Here is a 23,067-nt window from a genome sequence, read left to right on the forward strand (position 1 = left end):
CTAAAGATAAGATATAAAATGGTATTGGACATCCTTTTTCATACAAACCCAAGTTCCAAGAATATAAATAATTTCTCTAGATGTGGGGGATGGTTGGCACATTGTAAGGGAAATCTATTTATATTATCGCAAGTAAAACATAAATCTGGTATGAGGGTAACGAGAAAATTGGCTGATATATTCTGTTTTTGATAATAGCTACTTTAATACAAGTTAACCAAACCACTGAATCCCATTTCTAGAAGGCTAGAGGTATTTCTTAAATGGGCTGGAGGTGTGGGGGATTGGGGTAAGCAGGCATTAAAGCAGGTGGATAGTAAAGAAAGAATAGACCAAAAGGGTTGGGTGAAAAGTACAAAGACAACAGCATAGAAAGTAGAATGCTCTAAAAAATAGTTGAGATAAAGTAGATTTCCATGTGGATGAAAAAAAAGTTTTCTATGCAGTCAAATACATAAACTTTTCAGGATATAAAAATTATTATATGCATTCTTCAAGTCCTAATAATTGGAAAATCTTTTTAAAAAATCCCAAGTAAAAATAATACAATAAAAAAATAAAAAAAATAGCCATTGAATATATTTTCTCCATCTTTATGATTCCCAAACTGACATGCTTTCTGATGTTTGAGGTTAGACACACATGACTGCAAATTTTCATGCAGAGGTAAAAGATGAAGCGTATTAAAAGTCTACTCCCGAGATCAAGTACAGTTGATTATACATACATATACCAAGGCACTTATCCCAATTTTGGGGGTAGCCGACATCAACAAAGAAACAAAATAAAAAGCGGGACCTCTACTCTCTACGTTCCTCCCAGCCTAACAAGGGACTCAACCAAATTCAGCTGGGAGGAACGTAGAGAGTAGAGGTCCCCCCTTTTTTTTTTGTTTCTTTGTTGATGTCGCCTACCCCCCAAAAATTGGGGGAAGTGCCTTGGTATATGTATGTATAATCAACTGTACTTGATCTCGGGAGTAGACCTTTGTAATACCCTTCATCTTTTACCTCTGCAGTTGATTATAAAATAAAAAAATCATCTTTATGCCATCTCCTTAGATAATATTGGACAGTCGGAACATCCAATACTAAATTACTTACTCTAAGATGCACTTACAAGGGATTCATATCCAGGTCAAGTAGCAAGACAGGAGGTGAAATAATTTGACAAACCTGCCTTTCTGGGTGACAAACTTTGCACATTGTATGATAGATACTATTTGCATTAACCCCTTTACCCCCAGGCTATTTGGAACTTTCCAACCCTTAACCCTAAGGGGTTATTTTTTTTCAAGCATATTTTGCAGTATATTTTTATCAAATTGCTCTAACAGCCTTAATTTTCATCATAGAGAGGTCAGGTTGGTCTCATTCTCTTGGAAAAGGCCTGAAGTTTCTCAAAAAATTATCAATAATATGCAAAAAAATGTAAATAGCAGTTTTTTGCAAGAACGTACCGGTACGTCCAGGGTGGAAAAGGGATGAGTTTTGTGAAGCGTACCAGTACGTCCTTTGGGGGTAAAAGGGTTAAGAATATCAAATGGCGCTTGACTGAAATGGATCAAGGTACCTACATCTCTAATCTAATTGTCGGAGTTTTAAAATACTGTACCATAAAGCAAAACACCTTACAGCCCATAGAAATACAATACCTTAATATTATTAATTACCCATAAATGAAGGGCCAGTGAATGAATAATAGGACTTGAAGATGCCTATTGTGAACCAATTACTGCAGTGAGCAATCATATTTAAAGAGCTTATTCAGAGCTTTAGCGGAGGTCATAGCAGCACACCCGAGTTACAAGGATGCTAATCTAAGAGAAGCAGAATTAGAAAAGCCTATAAAGAAAGAAAGGTGTAAAAGAAAACACTGTCACGATTGGCCCTTCTTTTATTGGTAACTTGAGTATTCTATTATTAAAATCTTTGGACATCTGAACACGTTTACGTAAGTACAGGTAGGATATTGCCTTATTAATATCATACATTAAGAGTGAGCAATTATTGCTTTCTTTCCCTTATGAACACATTGAAAGTTGAAAACAATGATAAAACTATTGGTTATATATAAATGTACAATAACTCGCTGTTAGCTACCATCAGGAATAAAAATATAGTCATAGCAACAGCTATTTCTTATCCTAATGTAATAAAAACCCCAAAACTCTTGAGCAAAGTCAATGGTACAATTATTGCTACAGTTGATAACAATAACATATAACTACACACCACAGTGTCAAAAAAACAAAAAAACAAAAACAGCTGTCGGTTGAAAACAAACAAGACCGCTAAAATGGAAAACCTAAGCTATTAGCATTCGGCACGCCAGTACCTCCGTTTGTGTGAGTGGTAGTTGTCATACCCGAATTATTCTGACGCGTAGCTACAGTCTGAGGGAAAATGAAATTGTTGTTACCCATCATTCTGGGCGTCGGGTTAGTTAGCTGCCGAGGCTGCGCCAGCTGTGGCCGCGGTCCCTGGTTTACCCAAGGGCTAGCTATTCTGTTGTTATTAACAAAGCCAAAGTTATTGTTAGTAGAAAAATTAGCTGCCAATGCCATTCCATGAGGTTGGTAAGACTGTTGGGGTCTTACTGAAAGCGTCCCTCGGGGGCAAGCATAAGTAAGTTCTGATCGCATATTATTGGTCAAAGTAGGACTGTACTGCCCTCCAGGGTGACTAGATTCATACATTTTCAGAATTTGAGCATTTTGCAAGTTCTGCCTATTGTTCACTCCCGCAACAGAGTTGACATCGGTAAAACTGAGGAGATCGTCCCCAGAAGAGGACACCACGGCTTCTTTCATTGTATGTTCAGCACTGGCGATGGAGCCAGCCATAATACTGTGAGGCTTACTTATATGCGAAAGTGTGTGACCTCTTGTCAGAGGAGGATGATAGACGCCACCTTCCCTCCACCTCATGCCCTTAACGTCCTGATTACCACCAGCATGCACATCTCCAATAAATCCAACAGAAGAGCTATTAGACGTGGAAAAGGGTGAAGGACAGAGCGGAGTAGAAGATGAGACAGAAGAGAAAAGATCAGAGGAAGATGAAACCGTTGTCGGAGGATTACCTGATGTTGGAAAAAATGCCTCCAATGAGCCGGAACTCTGCTGCAAGCTTAAATTAGGAGGTTGACTGCTGCCGCCAGCACCTACTCCTGCCGCCGCCGCCGCTGCGCCAGAAGATGCTGTAGTTCCGGCAGCTGATGACCCAAACTGACTAGTGGGGAATGACTGTTGAACTGGTGGGAATGCATCGGAACCAAACAACGCAGCTGGCGGAAAAGCTGTGTTAGGACTATACTGTTGTGTTTGCTGCTGATGTTGCATCTGCTGTGGCTGTGGTTGCTGGGATGTGTGTTGTTGTGCACCACCCTCATTTGCCGCAGCAATATTTCTCTTTAACGCTGAAAGACAAATCATTATTCAACACAGTCACTTCGGGATAAATCACATTTTTCAGTTAGATGAATACCCTTAAACTACTTTCCTATTACTTCAATCATGTGTAGAAAAGTAAAATACTGTAAATAAAAAAAAAAAAAACTCTTAAAACACTAGTTACTTCAAATACAATGACCTCACAAAGTAACACAACCATATTTGAGACAATCTACTATCCCCTTAAATTTTCAATTCTAATATCCTATTCAAGGGGGGAACGATTCTTCCCTTAGCTACGACACTTCTCAGTTGTGACCCTCTTTCATATCACAGGACACGCCATCAATACAACACCAAACACAACAATGTCATCTGGTCAAGACTGTATCAACCAAGATCAATGGATTCTCTTTTATCTTATAAAGCATCCTTGGTAATGACTCAAAAACCAAGATTTTAAAACCAAAAACTAGTTGTTTCATACAAACCTATTAATCCCAATTAGCCTATATTTAATAAACGATATTTGTTAAGCATTAAATATAACAGATCACAGACCACCAATACCCGAGCTTCTGATTTGATCCCATTTAGGGAAGTTTGGTCCGACCACCCGGCAGAGGAACCACTAGTTTATTCAATACCTTTTCAAGATTGTACAGAGAAGAAATTAAGAGCAGATGGACAGCAAGAAATTATGAGAAGGTAAAATGATCTTAGGGTGAAACTATAAATTGATAAAGAGATAACAGAAAGCGGAAATGGAGGTAGATGAAGTTTGCCTGCTTGAGGCCATAGACATTTCTGACAAAATTTTTAGCATTAACATAGAAAAAGAAACTAAATTTCTTCCTACTATAATTAGTAGAAATGTAACTAGCCACCACTAGACTTGGAGCCAAATGCCAACCAGACAGAAAGATAGAAAGAGCTTCTTAAGTTACACCTTTACTCATGCCTGTCATCTCAGCTACACATGAAGGGGACCCCATCTAACCCTTTTCCCAGCTTATTCGTTCCATACAGAATGAGACTGCAGTGTCTTCGGAATTGGGATTTGCAATGAAATCATCCCGCAGTCCAGACAGACAATCCACCCCTTTAACATAATTCACCTTTCTGCTATAAGTAACTGTGAACTCTGGATTGTACTAATTCATTTGGTAACTTTCAAAAGAGGACCTTTAAGTGAGAGCTGAAGGACACGTAAGAACACATCAGGAAAGCTATAACCCTGATAAATCTAATGCCATGTCTGTACAGCATAATAAAAACAAAAACACTTTCATAAGTTCTTCATGACAACATAAAGAAAGTCTAGTCAATGCTTTATGAAACTTAGTTGCCACTGACCTCTTCTTTTAGTTCAAGTGCACCCACCTCCAAAAGATAACACAGCAACAGTTAGAGGATAAATTATCCTTCTCTAAGTCTCCAAGCTTGGACAGCTCTTGTCAGAGACAGCAATCCTATTGATACCATTCAACCAATAGGTTATCAAAGGACAATATACTCTCCTTTGAAACCTCAGGCCTCCTGGTAACAGGACAGTGACTTTCCTTTGCCTAGTGAGGCACTCAAAGTAATTTGAACTTTGCCTACCTGACGTAGACCATTGAATCAGGGAACCAAAGCACTCGCATAGGTCAAACTCCAGGAATAAAAAGAAAAAAGCACTTGGAGGTTCTCTAAATCATATAAAAAAAACCTGTAAGGCTCATCCCCCTGGAGTTGAAATGACAATAAGATGAAACACCGAGTGTGGCACAAAGTGTAATAGCGCACCTGACTGAAAGCAACTCTGTTGGTTTGTTTACAAGTCAAAAGTGGCTCAACAAAATGAGGTCCAGAACATTATTTGGGTCAGGTCAATCTAGCTGTTAGTTTTGGCTCTTTAAACTGTGACTGAACATCGTTCATATCATATAGAGACAAATTATGAGCAATGGGTTGTACTGGAAAAATACAGTATGTTAACTTTTTTCAATTTGAATACAGCATAGTAAAAAGTTAACAACAACAAAGATATGATACAGTAGTGAAAACTTGTAATCATAACTTCCAGTTGCTGCAATTGTTAAGAATTGGGTTACAGGTGGCTAATTTCCTTTCATAGGTAATTATATAGTTTCTCTTTATTGTTGTATTTATTTCATAGTTCATTCTTTACTGATCATGCTTTTTCCATTGAAGCCTCAGAATTTTTCCATTTTGTTATTTCACATTAAGCTTAGCCTATACAACCTTATCCAGTAACAAAACATCTTTCCAAAAAATAGTCCAATTCGTCCTATAAAATCAATGTTAAGCAATTGAACTTATATGAGATTTAGTAGTTGAAAACCAGACAGGAAAACAATACTCGCAATAAGGCAGAATTAAAGAATTAAAACACTTCCTCAGAACTGATTGATGAACAGAAATCTTAAAAACTCTCAATAAGCAAATTTTCTGTATAATTGAAGAAGAAAAAGACCGAATGTATTTCTCGGGTAAAAAGATAGTTTGTGTAAAAACTAAAGTAATTTGTCTCACCTTGCGTGTTCTGCAGTGGCAGACCGAGAGGAAGAGCACCGCCCGCTGCAGAAATGGTCGATGGATGTTGGGAAGCCTTTGGACGTTGTCGAGGAGCAACAGACGTACTTTCTATCACTGGTCCCGTCGCCACTCGACTAATTTTTACAGAGGACTGCTGTTCCCGCTCGCTGACCATTTGACATAGTTGGTCTAGCGATGGTACAGTTACATTCTAAAAGGGGAGAAGAATTAAAAGAATTTGAAATAATCTTCTACCAAATCATGAATCTTTACTATAGTCCATTTCTTTTATCGAGGCAGATTTGCACCGACTCGCAGCGGTGCCCTTTTAGCTCGGAAAAGTTTCCTGATCGCTGATTGGTTAGAATTATCTCGTCCAAACAATCAGCGATCAGGGAACTGTTCCAAGCTAAAAGGGCACCGCTGCGAGTCGGTGCAAAAATGCATCGCTAAAAGAAGTTGACTATAGTTCTAATAATTTACAGAAGGTCCCCAAAATGACAGACATTCGGAGATACAAATACAAATACAATTGTAATCATAAATTTGATATTGTATGAAAAATTCATAATAAAATACTGTAATAAAAATGACATTTTCATTATAAAATAAATTTTTTAACATACTTACCCGGTGGATATATATACAGTATAGCTGACGTCAGGGACTTAAGCTATATATATATCCACAGGGTAAATCAGATTTTTAAAACAATATCATATAATTTAATGCAGTAAGCATGACGACATTGCAACATGAAATGGGATTATTTGTTGACTTTAGCAGCTGAAAATTTTAGGGATGTGAGTTAAATGAAGCTTACCCTTAGGCCAAAATTTAACAAACTTTGATTTACAAACAGCTTCTTGGAACCTATTAAGTTTGTAAGTTGAGGGCTTCCTGTAATCTAAAATCTTTCGAGTCTTAACCCCTTTACCACTAAAAGGACGTACTGGTACGTTTTACAAAACTCATCCCTTTACCCCCATGGACGTACTGGTACGTCCTTGCAAAAAACTGCTATTTACATTTATTTTTGCATATTTTTGATAATTTTTTGAGAAACTTCAGGTATTTTCCAAGAGAATGAGACCAATCTGACCTCTCTATGATGAAAATTAAGGCTGTTAGAGCAATTTAAAACAAATATACTGCAAAATGTGCTTGAAAAAAATAAACCCTGGGGATTAAGGGTTGGAAAGTTCCAAATAGCCTGGGGGTAAAAGGGTTAAGCCAACATATAAGGGGCAACTAGCCCTGCTTTTACACTATTTCTGCTATATCTCATTGATTTACAAGTATGTACTTTATAATATCAAAGTAGACAAACAACCACTGAATAGTATCTCAAAACTCATGGGAGTTACCCTAAAAATTTATTTCTTTTAAAGGTAAACCAAAACCTACAAAGAACCATTCAATACAATCACAGCATTCTTAGCAATGACAATTTGGTTACATGGACCCTACTGGGCATGCATTAATTTGCCACTTATTATACTCAAGATTACAGAATTACATTTATATAGTGTAGCTACTTTTCATCCTATGAATTACGAGATAATATCTATACACATCTACTTTTACTTCTATGTACAGGCAATGAAATCTAACGGAGAGGTAATGATCAGATTGACCGATATGCTGTTGATTATAGAAAAGATTCTTTGTGGGTTCTTTAACCATTTTATCCCCAAGCTATTTGGAACTTTCCAACCCTTAACCCCCAGGCGTTTATTTTCTTTCCAAGCACGTTTTGCAATATATATTTTTTAAATTGCTCTAACAGCCTTAATTTTTGTCATAGAGAGGTCAGGTTGGTCTCATTCTTTTGGAAAATGCCTGAAGTTTCTCAAAGTTATCAAAAATATGCAAAAAAAAAACGTAAATAGCAGTTTTTTGCAATGACGTACCAGTAGGTCCATGGGGGTAAAGGGATGAGTTTTGTGAAACGTACCAGTACGTCCATTGGGGGTAAAAGGTTAATGTTACAAGCTTGCCCCCATTCTAATTTCCTACATTTTGCTCGTCCATTCCATTCATCTTTTGTATATTAATAGCCAGATAATGTGACAGTAATAATAATAAATTAATACAGTATACAAGAAGTTATAGCATTCAGTAACTCACAAAACTGACTATAGTAACCACTGCACCATTCAAGTTAAGACTAAAAGAACTATTTTTGACTAACTAAAGTCTACATTCTGTCGACTTCATCACAATGCATAACTATGGATGAGGAAGGGAGTTTCTTGTTACTCATTTACTATGATCCAGGAGTAAATATTTGGTTACTACAAAGATTAATTTAAAAATAGTGAATGAACAAAAGGACCTTTTCTGAAGCATGTTTTGATGAAGAATGTCACACTTCTTTGCAGTTAAATAAAAACATACCGTAGCTGATCAGGAATAGAATTTTGTCATTATGCTCTGGGAAATTATAATTAAAATAATTACAGATTATTCTAAAATTGATAGGTGAAAATTTTGAATTAAATAGACACTTGATTATAATACAATCATTGGATAATCATTGGACAAGAAAAAACCCCATTGCAATCAAATGCTCGAGACAAAATTGACAGATTAACCCTTTTACCCCCAAAGGACGTACTGGTACGTTTCACAAAAGCCATCCCTTTACCCCCATGGACGTACCGGTACGTCCTTGCAAAAAAATGCTATAAAAATTATTTTTTCATATTTTTCATAATTTTTTGAGAAAATTCAGACATTTTCCAAGAGAATGAGACCAACCTGACCTCTCTATGACAAAAATTAAGGCTGTTAGAGCAATTTAAAAGAAATATATACAAAAATGTGCTGGGAAAAAAGTAACCCCTTGGTGGTTAAGGGTTGGAAATTCCCAAAAAGCCTGGGGGTAAAAGGGTTAAAACATGCAAACTGTGACACTAACTAAGATAGAATAGAAACAGAGAAAACACACACACAAATATTTTCATTTACATTAAAATTTCTAATTGGGCATTCTTTCCCTGCCAACTTGAAGGCTATACTGGACACCTGGTATATGTCCGGTCGTTGGTCTGGGTCAGGATCCAACATATAACCTATGGGAAGAGAAAATTTATTTTATGATATAATCATTTGTACAATGTAAAGAATTTGTTTTAAATAAGACTGCTACGCTTTACTTGAAAGTGAATATTCTAAGAAATAGATAATTTGAACAAATGAGAAATAGATAGAAGTCTCCTGACTTAATGTAAATAAAGAAAATGCAAAAGTACTTGATGCATAACAATGTAAAGTATGTTTCCAAAACAGTGAAGTCAGGATCTTTGAGGTGGCAATTGAAGAAAAACAAAATCAATACTTTTATCATTCTAACGATAAACTTTTATCTTTTATGAGATATATATAACTAGAATGTACAGTGAAAGTCTAATCATTATACCACATTAGATCTACATAGTTTTCACTTAAAGTTACTTAATAACATATAAAGCAAGGGAATAAGCTTAGTTTTTTATGTTGGCTACACCCCCAATGAAAGAGGAGCAGCTGGAAATCTTTTCATCGAGCGTTCAAAAGCCAACAGTGGCTCGATTCGCTCAACTACTTTATTAATAATTCAACAGCCACTCAATTTGCCCTTAAGTCTTTTCTGTTCTGCGATTGAAGACACCCCTAACCAGAATTTTCCAGGAGGGCTCCAGCGCCAGGAGAACTTTCCAGGAGGGGTCCAGCGCAAGGAGAACTTTCCAGGAGGGGTCCAGCGCAAGGAGAACTCTCTAGGAGGGCTCCAGTGCAAGGAGAACTTTCCAGGAGGACCTCCAGTGCAAGAACTTTCTAGAAGGGCTCCAGTGCAAGGAGAACTTTCCAGGAGGGCCTGCAGTGCAAGGATAACTTTCCAGGAGGGCTCCAGTGCCAGGAGAACTTTCTTAGAGGTCTCCAGTGCCAGGAGAACTTTCCAGGAGGACCTCCAGCGCAAGAACTCTCTAGGAGGGCTCCAGTGCAAGGAGAACTTTCCAGGAGGGCCTCCAGTGCAAGAACTTTCTAGGAGGGCTCCAGTGCAAGAACTTTCTAGGAGGGCTCCAGTGCAAGGAGAACTTTCCAGGAGGGCTCCAGTGCAAGGATAACTTTCCAGGAGGGCCTCCAGTGCAAGGATAACTTTCCAGGAGGGCTCCAGTGCCAGAACTTTCCCAGAGGGCTCCAGTGCCAGAACTTTCCCAGAGGGCTCCAGTGCCAGAACTTTCCCAGAGGGCTCCAGTGCAAGGAGAACTTTCCAGGAGGGCTCCAGTGCCAGGAGAACTTTCCAGGAGGGCTCCAGTGCCAGAACTTTCCAGGAGGTCTCCAGTGCCAGAACTTTCCAGGAGGGCTCCAGTGCAAAGAGAACTTTCCAGGAGGGTGCCAGTGTGAGGAGAACAAACAACAATGGTGTGTATATAACTTATAATCTATGTCTCTTTAGAGACATAGGACACATATAACCAGCCTGTCAAGTCTAATTAGATAACCCCTCAGAACAGTTCTCTAAGCATTTATTAAAGGCAGGGGACTCCTAGCTTATCAATAAATCTATTTCCAAACATAATCGTGAGAAATTTATCGCTATCATCAAGAGAGGAGCACTCGTATTGATAATTTTCTAAGTAGGTAGAACTCCTAAATATGTATAATAGAACTAAGTAGGCAGGATTAAAACCCTAAGATGTCAGAACACTAGGATCTATAGAGGTGGAGCAGTGTCGGCTCTTTATCTACCGAATAGCAACCTGAAAATAGTATCTCAGGTGATAGACCAGATTTTTGTCGAGAGAAAGATAAGATGGTCATGGAGGAACCCACATCATGAAGAGGATATGCTTCAATGTATTGTTAATTTAAAGAAATGAGTTGCATACGTCTTGTCCATCTTTACACGAATAAAAAGTTGCTTCATAGGGTAGCCTACTCGCATCAACCTCTGATCCAGTAAGTAACGGTAGAGTTGCTGCACTCCAAGGTAGAGGAAAGAAAATGAGGAAAAATGATCAGACATTCTTACCTCGCATACAAGACTTACATTGTAATAGCTATCTTACACAAGATGTTTCTTGCCCTGTGAAGGATCTAGGTTTGCTACACACCCTGATGAGCAGCTACAACTGGTACCAGCAAGGACTTGTCTCAGGACTTGTGTATATACACCCACGTATAGTGGGTTACTCTGAGATTTTAAGTGATACTAAGTACAGTCCCTTTAATGAGGTTCTTGTCTTAAACCCTCCCAGTTAGATCGTCCTGTCCCTCATACGCCACTGGAATAAGATGATGTGGTGGATTGTTGGCTACTGACTATAGTCTCTTCAGAGACCATTGAGGAGATTACTGGTGGAAACTTCCAAGAAGCTTCTCCAAAGACAAGAGATGTCTAGGCAGTTGTTTCCAGTGTCAAGATGGCAGTTCTTGCGGAGTAAGAAAAGGTTGGGCTACAGTGAATGTCTATTGGTATGTCCAGGTACTCCATCCCCTTCTTGGATTTGAGACCAAACTTTTGATTTATCATAATCCACAGATAGTGGTTAAAAACAAGACTTTCTCAGTGCTGAAGCAACTGCCTCTGGGAGAAGGACAGGAGCAGCCAGTCATCCAGGTATTGAAGCAGAGAAATACCGTTGGCTTGAGTAAAGAATCGAGTGTACATTTGAGGCGAGGTTGTAAGTCCAAAGTAAAACACTTTTAACTGGTATATCTTTCCTTCAAGGACAAAGTGGAGGTCCAGTACCTCCTGTAGAACTGATGGATTTTAATCTGAAAGTATGTGTCTTTCAGATCCACAAATGGTATGAAGCGTTCATCCTTATGGCAGCTCACAAAGAACTCACAGTCTTTATTTTGAAAGGAGTTTGCAGGAAAAACTCATTCCGAGGGGAGAGATCAATGACCAGTCTCCAATCCCCAGTCAATTTCTTCAAAATGAATAGACAACTGTAAAATCCTGGAGAGCCATCCATACGATGTGCATCACGTACTTCTCTATAAGTTTCTTCACCTCTGCCAGAGGGTAAAGACTTTTTCAGAAGTTGGGTTAAAAGACGAGATCATCGGAGTCTGGGAACCAATGAACAGGAGGCGGTATACACGACGAAGGACTTACCATCGGATCTTGTTTAGCACAGAGAGTTCTGAACATCATTACTGCTTTGCAGATAAAATTAAAGTAGCTCCTAAGTAACTACACACACCTATTCATAAATTTTAACACCCTAGTTACAGTTATGCTGAAATTCTACTCCTATTAAAGGACGCTGGTTTGAATTCACGTAGACACAAAAAAAAAAAAAAAAAAAAAAAAACAGCTATGAAAACTTACGTATAAGAGACTGAAGATGTTTGGAAAATCTAGCGTTATCAGGAATTGAGAAGTTCCCGGAAGATATTGCAAGAGGGCTTTCTCCAAAGGGAAGGGTGAAGAAACAAAGCTTGTATAAAAAGCACCCTAGGGCCTGAAAATAAAACTAAGTTATTAGTAACAATATAATGTTAAAAACAATATTTCTGAGCTCAATTATTGTCCTCTTGATTACACTCCCAGACCCTTATTTCATTCTATAAATAATATTAGATTAAAAAGACTGCAAAAAGCTGCACTAAATACTACGTATAATAAATAGAGTATGAATTATTTCTGTTTATTTTCTTTAATACACTTTCCCATTATTTGATAGATACATTAATAACATTTAAATCTCTTCAATTATGGAGCATTCATTTTTGAATAAATGGGGCCTTTTCTTTGTGAACCGCAAAAAATATGAAAAATATAATTTGCTGGAATTTGTGCACCTGCCAGCTAATAATCAAATTCACAATGGAGAAGACAACAAATTATTGTCTGACTAACTGGATTGACCAACGTATGAAAAAGAATTAACTGAAAATTTGCGCTGCAAATTCGAAAACAAATTAACATGAAAAAGGGATTTTTGCTGCCTCATTATTCTGTTGGAATCAAATAGTTTCAGACTTTCAAAAGCTTTCGTTCAAAAGGAAGAGGAGGGGAACCAATAGATGCCTGCTCCAAGGGGACATATATTTCTCCTCATATTTTATATATGACAGAGATCTATTTTAATGTTGTTACTGATCTTGATGTATTTTATATTCTTTATTCATTATTCTCATATAGTTTATTTTCTTATTTCCTTTCCTCACTGGGCTATTTATCCGTGGGAGCCCTGGGGCTTATAGCATACTACTTTTCCAACTGGGGTTGTAGCTTAGCTAGTAACAACAATAATAACGATATGTTATGCACATACAAAAGGATAGAAAAAGTGTTTTAAAAAGCACTTAAGAATGATGACCTGAACATTATAAGAACAATAAGTCTGTTGAATGACAATATTTACTACATTGATTTAGTGGCGTTAAGTTCTTCTATACAAATCATCAACTGCACACTAAAAGCTATTGAAAGGTAACGAACCAAAACTTACCCATATGTCAGATTTTGAAGTAATTGGTCTACCTAAATATAAGTCCACCATCTCTGGCGCACGATATGCTAGCGTGGTATAACGTTGAATCTCCTCTTCAACTTTCGAAACTCCGTCAGACGTGCCGCACAAAACTTTTGAAGTTGCCGAGCCAAAATCACATAGGACATAGCTACCTTCCGAGCTAATTAGAATATTTTCAACCTGGAAACATTAAATCATGAGAACCTATGTACAACCTGCATTAACTTAGGAGAATGTAAAGTGTAAAATACATATAACTATGTAATAACACTATATATTTCATAAAGACCAGTACGTTAATTATGATATCCAAAGGTCCTCAACTTAAAGAATATTGAAAGATACAAACAAATCCAGCTGATTTCATAAATCTTAGATATTGTATCAATAGTTTGTAGTGTAATAAGGTAAAGAAATAGTGTAATAAAACAATATCATGTAATTTAATACAGAAGTAAATAATATAGGATAAATTCAACAAAATTGGACTTGAAAACAATTTGAATTGCAAACAGCTTCTTGGAAACTATTCTTTTTGTAAGTTGAGGATCTTCTGGACTATACGTCAAGAGAAAATTGATCATAAATCTAAAAGTAATTGATTCCCCTAATAAAAGAAATTGAGTTAGTCCCCACAGAAAATGGAAGTAGGGTAGACTACACAAAACTCTGGTCGGTTGAGAGGAGATTCCAGGTAACTCCTAAGAAAGTAGTTCGAGTTAAGGCTCTGTGTTGGAACAAAGAAATTTTACCTTTAAATCTCGATGAATAATAGGTGGGTTCATGTGGTGCAGTCTTGATACTGCATCACATACATCACAGAAAATCTTCAGGACCTCAGCCTCCGTCAAACCAGCGCTGAGCCTGGGGAAACCAAAGGTTCGCTTTGTTAGAATAAATAATGTTTGTAACACTGAATTATCAAAGACTAGTTATAACAAAAGGCAAAATGAACAGTCAAATATGTATCCACATTTAGTCATATTTTAATAAAAGCACTCCAGCAGAAAAACTGTTCCTAGTAAGTTTATTCTGAAGTAAAACTAATCTAAAAGAAAAACTGTTTCTAGTAAGTTTGTTCTTAAGTCAAGAATAGACAATAGGTTGCAGTGACCTCAATACTATATACAATAGCTTACTTTATATCAAAATAACATGGGTATTTTTTAATCCATAACAAGTCATTAGGATTACATTAAACACTGGTAATGGCCAACCATCTTAGATAATAGCAGAGGGGCACTCAGTAGAGGGCAGACATCCGCCACGGCAGCTTATTTATCGATCTTGACCTTTGACCTTTTCATGTATTAATTTCCGTGGATTTTCATACACTAAAAATTAACCAAGTTTGAAGTCTCTGTGATAACGATGTCCAAACTTATAGCTAATTGTGTGAATTGGACATTTTGCTTGACTTTTGACATTGACCTTCCAAAATTTTTTAATTTCCAGCTTTATACATAACAGTTAATCCCTGCAAGTTTCATTACTATGATTAAAATTGTGGCCGGGAAGCTGTTCACAAACAAACAGGGAGTAAAATATAACCACCTTCCAACTTCGTTGACAGAGGTAATTAAGAGAAGTAACTATAGCGAAATAGAATCAAATTACTAAAAGTACTTTATAGATTTTTAATGATTAGCAGTACTTTTACATCAGGTTTTCTATTTAGTTTTGGAAATAGGATAGTTTTTCCCTTTTCTATTAATTGCCTGGTGTATTTTCCAAGGGTAAATACCCTTTGGTGCAAGGTTCAATAAAATTTATTTATTTTTTCCAAGACTCTAATAATCTACTTCATACGGGTCTCCATCCAATTAATTTTCTATCAAATGCACCTTTAACATGACAAGCTTTGAAATTCTATCCATTTCCTTGCCAATACCAAATCTAGAGTACAATAAAAAAAAATGAAGATACAAAATACAGAAAACAAGCAAAATTTAATATTTGACTAAAGGTACATTTTTATTTAGATTTCAAACATTCTAAAGCATTAAAGGTCAGTTACAAAATTTTGGCTGTTCATTATGACACCTGAGTAAAACAGAGTTCAAATCTTGTCTTAACCCCTTCAAAGTTCTATCAGAGATAATAATACAAACAACCTCTACTGTACCTGTCATTCATGAAGTGCAGTAGATGCTTTCTACAAAATGTCATAAGGAGAAGCACTTCATAAACTCCTCCGCCAACATGCGTGACTCCGGAATCCACGTACCCGACGACCGTCCGTGGTCCGTTAAGCATTTTCTGAAAGTGAATGTTCGTTTTAGATTAACAACACATATTCCCTATAATACTTGAAAATTCTTATTCATATATTTAGATAAAGTGGGTGCATTTCAGACAAACAACTACCTGTATACAGTTTGCAAACCGAAAAAGAATTTGAACAATTTATATGTACTCTGTACTTGGAAACTTATGCAAGGTATACCCTGGGGTTTGGGGCGAATTATAGTCAATTCTTTTTAGTGAGACATATTTGCACCGACTCGCAGGGGTGCCCTTTTAGCTCGGAAAAGTTTCCTAATCGCTGATTGGTTGGATAAGATAATTCTAACCAATCAGAAAGCAGGAATCTTTCCCGAGCTAAAAGGGCAACGCTGCGAGTCCGTGCAAATGCGCCTCATTAAAAATAATTGAGTATAGTAAAGAGAGCCCTTCCCCTTACTCTGGTGATTTGATAATAATTTTAAGATATATATTTTTCTACTTTTTTTCCGACTCTGCTTTTGGGGCTCCTCTTTTTGGAGGACCAGGGGGCATTTTTAAAAAAGACCACCCCTGTCCCCACCTTAGCTACGTCACAGATCTTAAGCACTCCGAGATAATTTTCAATGAAAAGAGGTATTAACAACAAAACAAGAAATACTTAAGCATAAATCTTGTCAGTCATCTTGAAAACCAGTACAGTATACGTACAGTTACAACATTAATGAGTCTTTATTCCACCTGATAGCAAATCAGAAGATTTGCTAATTTTAAATATATGAACACTGTCACATTGCATTTCATACACAAAAGTAGATTAAATTTACAAAAGTTCAAACTTGCAATGAACGTTTTTATGTTGAACGACATCAGCATGTTCTATATTAATGTTGTTACTGATCTAAAGATATCTTATATTAATTATTTCTCATGTAGTTTATTTCTTTTCCTCGCTGGGCTATTTACCCTGTTGGAACCCTATGACTTATAGCATCCTGCTTTTTCAACTGGGGTTGTAGTCTGGCTAGTAATAGTGTAATACAGTTTGAAATCGTACATGAAAAGATTATGAAAAAATAAACATCATCTGTTACATAAAGTAGAAATATAACTTTAAATCTAGAAGGTAATTTTTAAGATGCATATTCAACTACAAAACCTGTTTAGCTTTCGACAAAACAAACACTTTTAAGTCAATTAAGCCTTAACCTCTTAATGGTCTACCACTGTGACCATCAATAAAACCAGAAGTGTGTGTGATCTGACTGAAGATGAAGCCTCTTGAATCTTTACAAATATTTACCTTACAACGTTCCGACTTTGTTTGTCTCGCATAATTCTGTGCATATTAGGAGAAAGTTATGATAGAAATCTAAAAATATCTTATCATTGCTTGAATTATTCCATGTTTGATGATTGAGCTTTGGTCATAGAAAACACTATCTTAATAATAAAAAAAAATCATCCATAATATTTTATAATGAGAAAACCATTAATTTCTAAGGGTTTTAAGTTGATAACAGCTTTTCTATCCATCTTCAGACAAAGAGGAACGATGAAAAAAATATATTCTTTTGTTTCTTTTTGATGTGGGCTAACTCCCAATATTGAGGGAGGTGCTATGGTAGGGGGATAGAATAGACAGACTTTCGAACAAAGTCATTAGGCTTAAGAACCACCTGACTTAATGTTTACAAACTGCCCAAACTACTTGAGAGAGAAGAATCATTAATCAGGTCAACTTTCAAAGGTAGGACTTGATTATAAATAAGCATCAAATGTGAATGTATTTACAGGATATAGTAACGTGCTAGAAATAGGAATGAATGGCGAGCGATTGTGACGCAGTTCCGGTAGGCCCTGCTGCTGCCTCCGATGCCTTAGATGACCGCGGAGGTAGCAGCAGTAGGGGATTCAGCATTATGAAGCTTCATTGGTGGTGGAAATGTGGGAGGGTGGGCTGTGGCACCCTAGCAGTACCAGCTGAACTCGGTCGAGTCCCTCGTTAGGCTGGAGGAACGTAGAGAGTAGAGGTCCCCTTTTTTGTTTTTTTTCATTTGTTGATGTTGGCTATCTCCCAAAACTGGGGGAAGTGCCTTGGTATATGTATGTAATACACCTACTCCCAACTGTTGGAGCTTGAAAATAAAGGCCTCATGATTAACATAGTCAAAGACAGCACTAAAATCAAGGCCAATCTTACAAACTTCCTGGCCATAATCAAAAGGATTTCTGTACAGCATTGGAAATTGTAAGAAGAGCATCACATGCTCCAAGGTCTTTGCAAAAGCCATACTGTAAACTAGGGAGAAGATTATTATCCTAAGCATAACTATTTCGATGTTTTGTCAGAAGACGTTCAAAAACTTTTCTAGAACACAGGTTGTCTTACTTCTATGATCTAAAAATAACCAAGCAACTTTAAAAATTATCCTTCAGAACTCCTAGCTTTCTCTTTACAGTGTCAAAAAGTATGAAAAAATAATATAAATTGCTTACCAATTGAAAATGACAAGAGTAAAGAAATCAGGTCATGTATAAAAAGGTGTGCTAATTAAACCTTTAAGATGAATTTGAAATTGCACGGCCAAGTGAAAAGGTTCATTCGCTACTCTGTTGTTTGACAAGCCGTCAAGTACCAGAGTGGCAAACATAATCCAAAAGTTCGTCTGGTCCTTAAAAGCGCATTTGCATTAATCCACCACTATGTGATTATTCCTTTGTGTAGAAATTGTCAACTAATGTCAATAAAGATATTTGATAGTAAAAGCAAAATCAAAAAATTTTTAAAGAAATTTGTATTCTTTCCCAATCTTAAAAAGGAGTACGATTTCTCCATAACTGGAACGCGGCTGTTAAAATTTATAATGAGATGTCAGTGGTTACTTGTAGATAACGGGGAAGCCCCGCCCCTTGCAAGCACACCAAGTAACCACTTTGACCTTCGTCTAAGACTTGCAGGGTGGTAGAAGCAGGTAGTGTAACTTAAAAGGCACTGGGTTTTGTATAGTTAAAAAAAATAATAACTACTTTAGGATGGAGGAAGTCCCTATAACCAGAGAAGGCTGGTTTATTTATCCAAAATATCCGAACATTCTGACCTTAAAAGGTGTAGAAGTGTTGACAGATGAGCAGAGGTATACCGTAAGGAGGATATGATGAGGTGACTGAGTTTGTAAGCGATTACATTCCTCTTGGTGATAACTCCACTGCATTATTGAGCAGCCATGTGTGAGCTTGCTAGGGAGCTGTCAGTTGGAAAATAGCCTCTCTCTCACACAAAATCAACAACATACAAGTGTAAAACCCTTGGTAATTGTAAACAAAGCACTGAGGAGCTCGTTCTTCCTAGTACAGTACATTTGCTAGCTGGTCTGCAAATGGGGAGATCCCTGTAGAGGAAAAATGGACGAATGAGCATTGATCAATCTCCTTCGATGACTGAACTGCTTCTGGCTTTTGCTTTCTAATCATGCTGCATATGGCAGCAGAATGGGAGTACAGTACCTATGCGAGTCATATGTGGTATCTTGGTGCTTGTACCAGCACTGAGATTGGGCCAGAGAAATCACCTATTCCAGTAATTATTGTGCAAACAACTTGGAAGACCATAGTGTCTAGTCAAATCAGGGAGGAATTCTAGAGAGGTAGGGACATCACAGCTTGAAGTTGTGGCTTCTCAGAGATCAATGGTGCTAGCTCCCATGCCCTCAGAGGCTGGAGTCAGTTTCTGGTGGACAAAAGCCGTTTGGTGGTGAGGAATTTTTCCGATGATAGAGCATAAACGATGTTAAATTTCGATGTTCAATAGAGCTCTCAGAGATGTCTTGATCTCGTCGTCTCCCGGGAACTCTACAAAAGAGGATGAAAAAGGGGGAGGTGTCCTTTTATCCCGATCGAGGGTACGAGAACCCTGTCCCGAAGGAGAACGAATGCTGGTAATAAACGGGAGAACACCTGTATTATGTAAGGCCAGAGATGGGTATTACCTTGGTATGGATAATCATAGTGTATCCAGGGAGAGATCATCGTTAACAAGCAGTTATGTAGATCTGACACATTAAACGACATTTTTCTTTTTGTGGTGAAGTTGCAGCGTTCGGTCAAGGGCACTACATTCGGTGCGAGACCGACCGCAAGTGGAATAGTGGCGCATACCATTGTTTGTTCCTGAGGGGACAACTTCTCACTCTCATGAAAATAAAATAGAGATTGTTCAGGAAGGGGAGAGAAGGGAGAAGAACTTTCTTACTGGCATTACGAATGGTCTTTCTCGTGGGAAACAGCACAGGTAACTGTGGATACCTGTACTGTGTACCGATAAGTATATATACAGTATATTGATTAGTGCACATAGAAGTGGGAAAAGATGTGAACGAAGAAGAAGAAGAAGTACATAGAGCCCAACTTGAAATTGTCAGTCAGGAAAATATCAAGAAAATCCAGCGACAGATTATATAACACTAATCCAGTTAACATTTAAAAAAGAAATTCTTGTTACATTCATAGCCTAGTTACTAACGATAGTAGGATAAGCTGATGGTAAACAGAGGAAGGTTGGGAGTTGGGGTGGGTTGGGAGTTGTCTTAACCCTAAGGATGTCGGAGTAGTGAACTTTCCAGCTGTCGTACGCATTCCTGGAACGCATCTGGTTCTTACTGTGCAGACAAATTTTGAACATGTTTGCTATTATACATATTTTAAGCAAAATCTTAAGATCTACTCACCACAAGGCAAAAAGTAAAGACATCAACTTAACTTGAACAATCTAAAGATCACTTTACTTACCGCAATGTTGATTTCATTCCGCGCAACTTCAAGGTCGTGTTCGTTGTTGACGTACATTCGCTTGAGGGCATAGCGAACACCTCCACTTCCTTTGACCAGAAAAACAAGAGCGAATCCACCTGGAAGAAGGAAAATCTGTTGTGAGTTTCAAGAGGAGACTATAGACAATACAGTACTGTAGTTGCAAGCTATTCTATTTGTTATAAGTGATTACCTTTAATAATTACAGGTCTCATCTGTAACTACCTGGTTAAGTCTTCTGTAACAATTGACATACAGCACAATATACATAAAAGTCAAAAATACAAATTTTTATGAATTTTCCTATTTGTCAATTTCAATGGGAAGAGGCTGATAAGTAATTTGACTTATAAAGTAAAAATTCTCAGAGTTTGCCTTGAATAATAATAAAACTTTGGGAAATTATTAGAACTTTACTCAAATTGGATTCACAATCTAACTACAGCCATTCAAAATACTGTACACTATATATGTATTTAATAAAAAGTTCACATACAGAATAAATTTTGCTTATTACTTCCAATCAAGAGGTTTTGCATAAGCTGTCATTTTAAAGAAAAAGAAAATACTTTAGTTTGTTGAAAAAGCTCATTTTCACACAAAAAAACCCTTCAAATGTATTTTCTCTTCACAACAAGTACACAACAAAAAAAAACTTCCTGATGTGTAGGTTCATGGGTGCACGAGTACTGGGTCATGTGAATTCCATAACTATTAGTAGGATATATTTACAGCAATGTTTACAGGATGGATATTAGTAGTAAACATATTTGTTTACTACAAACTAAGATGAGTGAATGAAGGCAATATGATTTTTCTGTCAACAGTAAAGATAGCAATCAATTGCCTATTTGAAATATCAAATCAATCTCCTACTTATATCGGCGACCTTCAACACCAACTTAAAACTTTGCTCCACCTGGTAAAGGACATCAAACTTTCAACTGGGCTTCACAAGGCAGTATAAGAGTCGGAGAACCCAGGCCTACATGGCCAAGGACTAGGATGATGAATGGAGAAGTACAGTATTGATTTAAAAGCTCAAGAGTAATCTAACAATAAATCCTTCCTAACTTTATAAGATGATATCACCGTCTCTTCCGCTAAATTGCCAAAGAACTTATTGAGATTCTAACACTTGGACCTTTAACGTGTCTTTGTTTTTTATCCTTTATTCACTTGAACGCAATTGCAAAATTTGACACTTTGCAGATCAGTAAATATCTCAAATAATTATAGATATAAAAAGACAATTTAATTACAGTATCAGTAATACCATACTGTACGTTGGAAGATTTTGTGCCTACTGTTGCTGCACAGTTTCTAGAGCATTGTAAACTGTACAATTTACAGCCTATCGTAGTCTGCACTATTTCTAGCCTACCGCAGGTTACACGATTACTTGGCATATCGTAGGCAGCACTATTTCTAGCCTACCACAGGTTGCACGGTAACCTACCCTATCGTAGGCTGCATTATTTCTAGCCTACCGCAGGCTGCACAGTTTTTAGCCTACCGTAGGTTGCATGGTTTTTAACCTATCGAGTAAATATATGATACAGTACTTTAATTTCTAGCCAAGTACATGAACCATATATTTTACCTACTCGCTATCTTGTGTTTTATGCATTTCTGACCACGATTATTGTGGGGCAAACCACATGTTCAAGACATTCATAGGGGACCCCACTGGGAAACGAGGGTTTTTTGGGTAGGGAAATGTCATAAACGATTGATTTGCTGCAATAATAACGGTCAGAAATGTAAAAGAAGCACAAGATAACCAGTTGGAAAAATATATGGGTCATGTAAGTGGATGAAAACAGGCCAAAACGTAATTATTCATCACTTTTGAGATGGGTAAAAGGGTACAGAACCTAACAAACCCACCTAACCTAACCTAGTAGTTCCCAGGTCACAACCCCTAGCCAGGAGGCTTGGCCCCGGGACACCCCTTCCCAGTTCACGACCCCTAACCAGGGGGCAAGTCCCCCCGACCCCATTCCCAGGTCACAACTGCTAGCCGGAACCCCCCTTCCCAGGTCACAAACTAAGGTAAATCACAAATAAATCCTTATATTACGATAAAGTAAATCACAAATAAATCCTAACATTATGATAAAATAAATCACAAATAAATCCTTACAATATGATAAAGTAAATCACAAATAAATCCTAACATTATGATAAAATAAATCACAAATAAATCCTTACCTTATGATAAAGTAAATCACAAATAAATCCTTACATTACGATAAAGTAAATCACAAATAAATCCTAACATTATAAAATAAATCACAAATAAATCCTTACAATATGATAAAATAAATCACAAATAAATCCTTACAATATGATAAAATAAATCACAAATAAATCCTTACATTATGAACAAGTAAATCACAAATAAATCCTTACCTTATGACTGACACCAACGTCTATTTCTATTTTTTTGTCTTGGCAATCTATACAAAAGCTTTGCAGTAGAAATGTGCTGTTCTTCCCTAAAAATTAAATCACAATCGGACCTTTGAGGCACTATTTCGTGGTTATTCTTTAATTTCACAAGAGTAACAATAGCTTTACACTGAACAAAGCATTTCCATCATAATCAATTACCGACATAAA

At 37.1% G+C, this 23,067-nt stretch overlaps 1 protein-coding gene across 4 annotated transcripts in view; it reads right to left on the reverse strand.

Annotated features, from left to right (window-relative positions):
* The window catches only part of Nak (Numb-associated kinase), a 94,056-nt gene that overhangs the window by 68,336 nt on the left and 2,653 nt on the right, over nucleotides 1–23,067 (reverse strand). For 3 of the 4 annotated variants that reach the window (XM_068347285.1, XM_068347284.1, XM_068347283.1), the window contains exons 2-9: nucleotides 20,422–20,540; nucleotides 15,536–15,669; nucleotides 14,163–14,274; nucleotides 13,387–13,590; nucleotides 12,261–12,393; nucleotides 8,909–9,012; nucleotides 5,933–6,146; nucleotides 3,085–3,420 (exon numbers count right to left, since the gene is read on the reverse strand). In XM_068347285.1, the coding sequence (XP_068203386.1) occupies nucleotides 3,085–3,420; nucleotides 5,933–6,146; nucleotides 8,909–9,012; nucleotides 12,261–12,393; nucleotides 13,387–13,590; nucleotides 14,163–14,274; nucleotides 15,536–15,669; nucleotides 20,422–20,540 (1,356 nt within the window). The remainder of the gene's footprint in view (nucleotides 1–3,084; nucleotides 3,421–5,932; nucleotides 6,147–8,908; nucleotides 9,013–12,260; nucleotides 12,394–13,386; nucleotides 13,591–14,162; nucleotides 14,275–15,535; nucleotides 15,670–20,421; nucleotides 20,541–23,067) is intronic. The other variant, XM_068347286.1, reaches the window with a different exon arrangement.

This window comes from Palaemon carinicauda, chromosome 23 (assembly GCF_036898095.1).
Source record: "Palaemon carinicauda isolate YSFRI2023 chromosome 23, ASM3689809v2, whole genome shotgun sequence".
Classification (NCBI taxonomy): domain Eukaryota; kingdom Metazoa; phylum Arthropoda; class Malacostraca; order Decapoda; family Palaemonidae; genus Palaemon; species Palaemon carinicauda.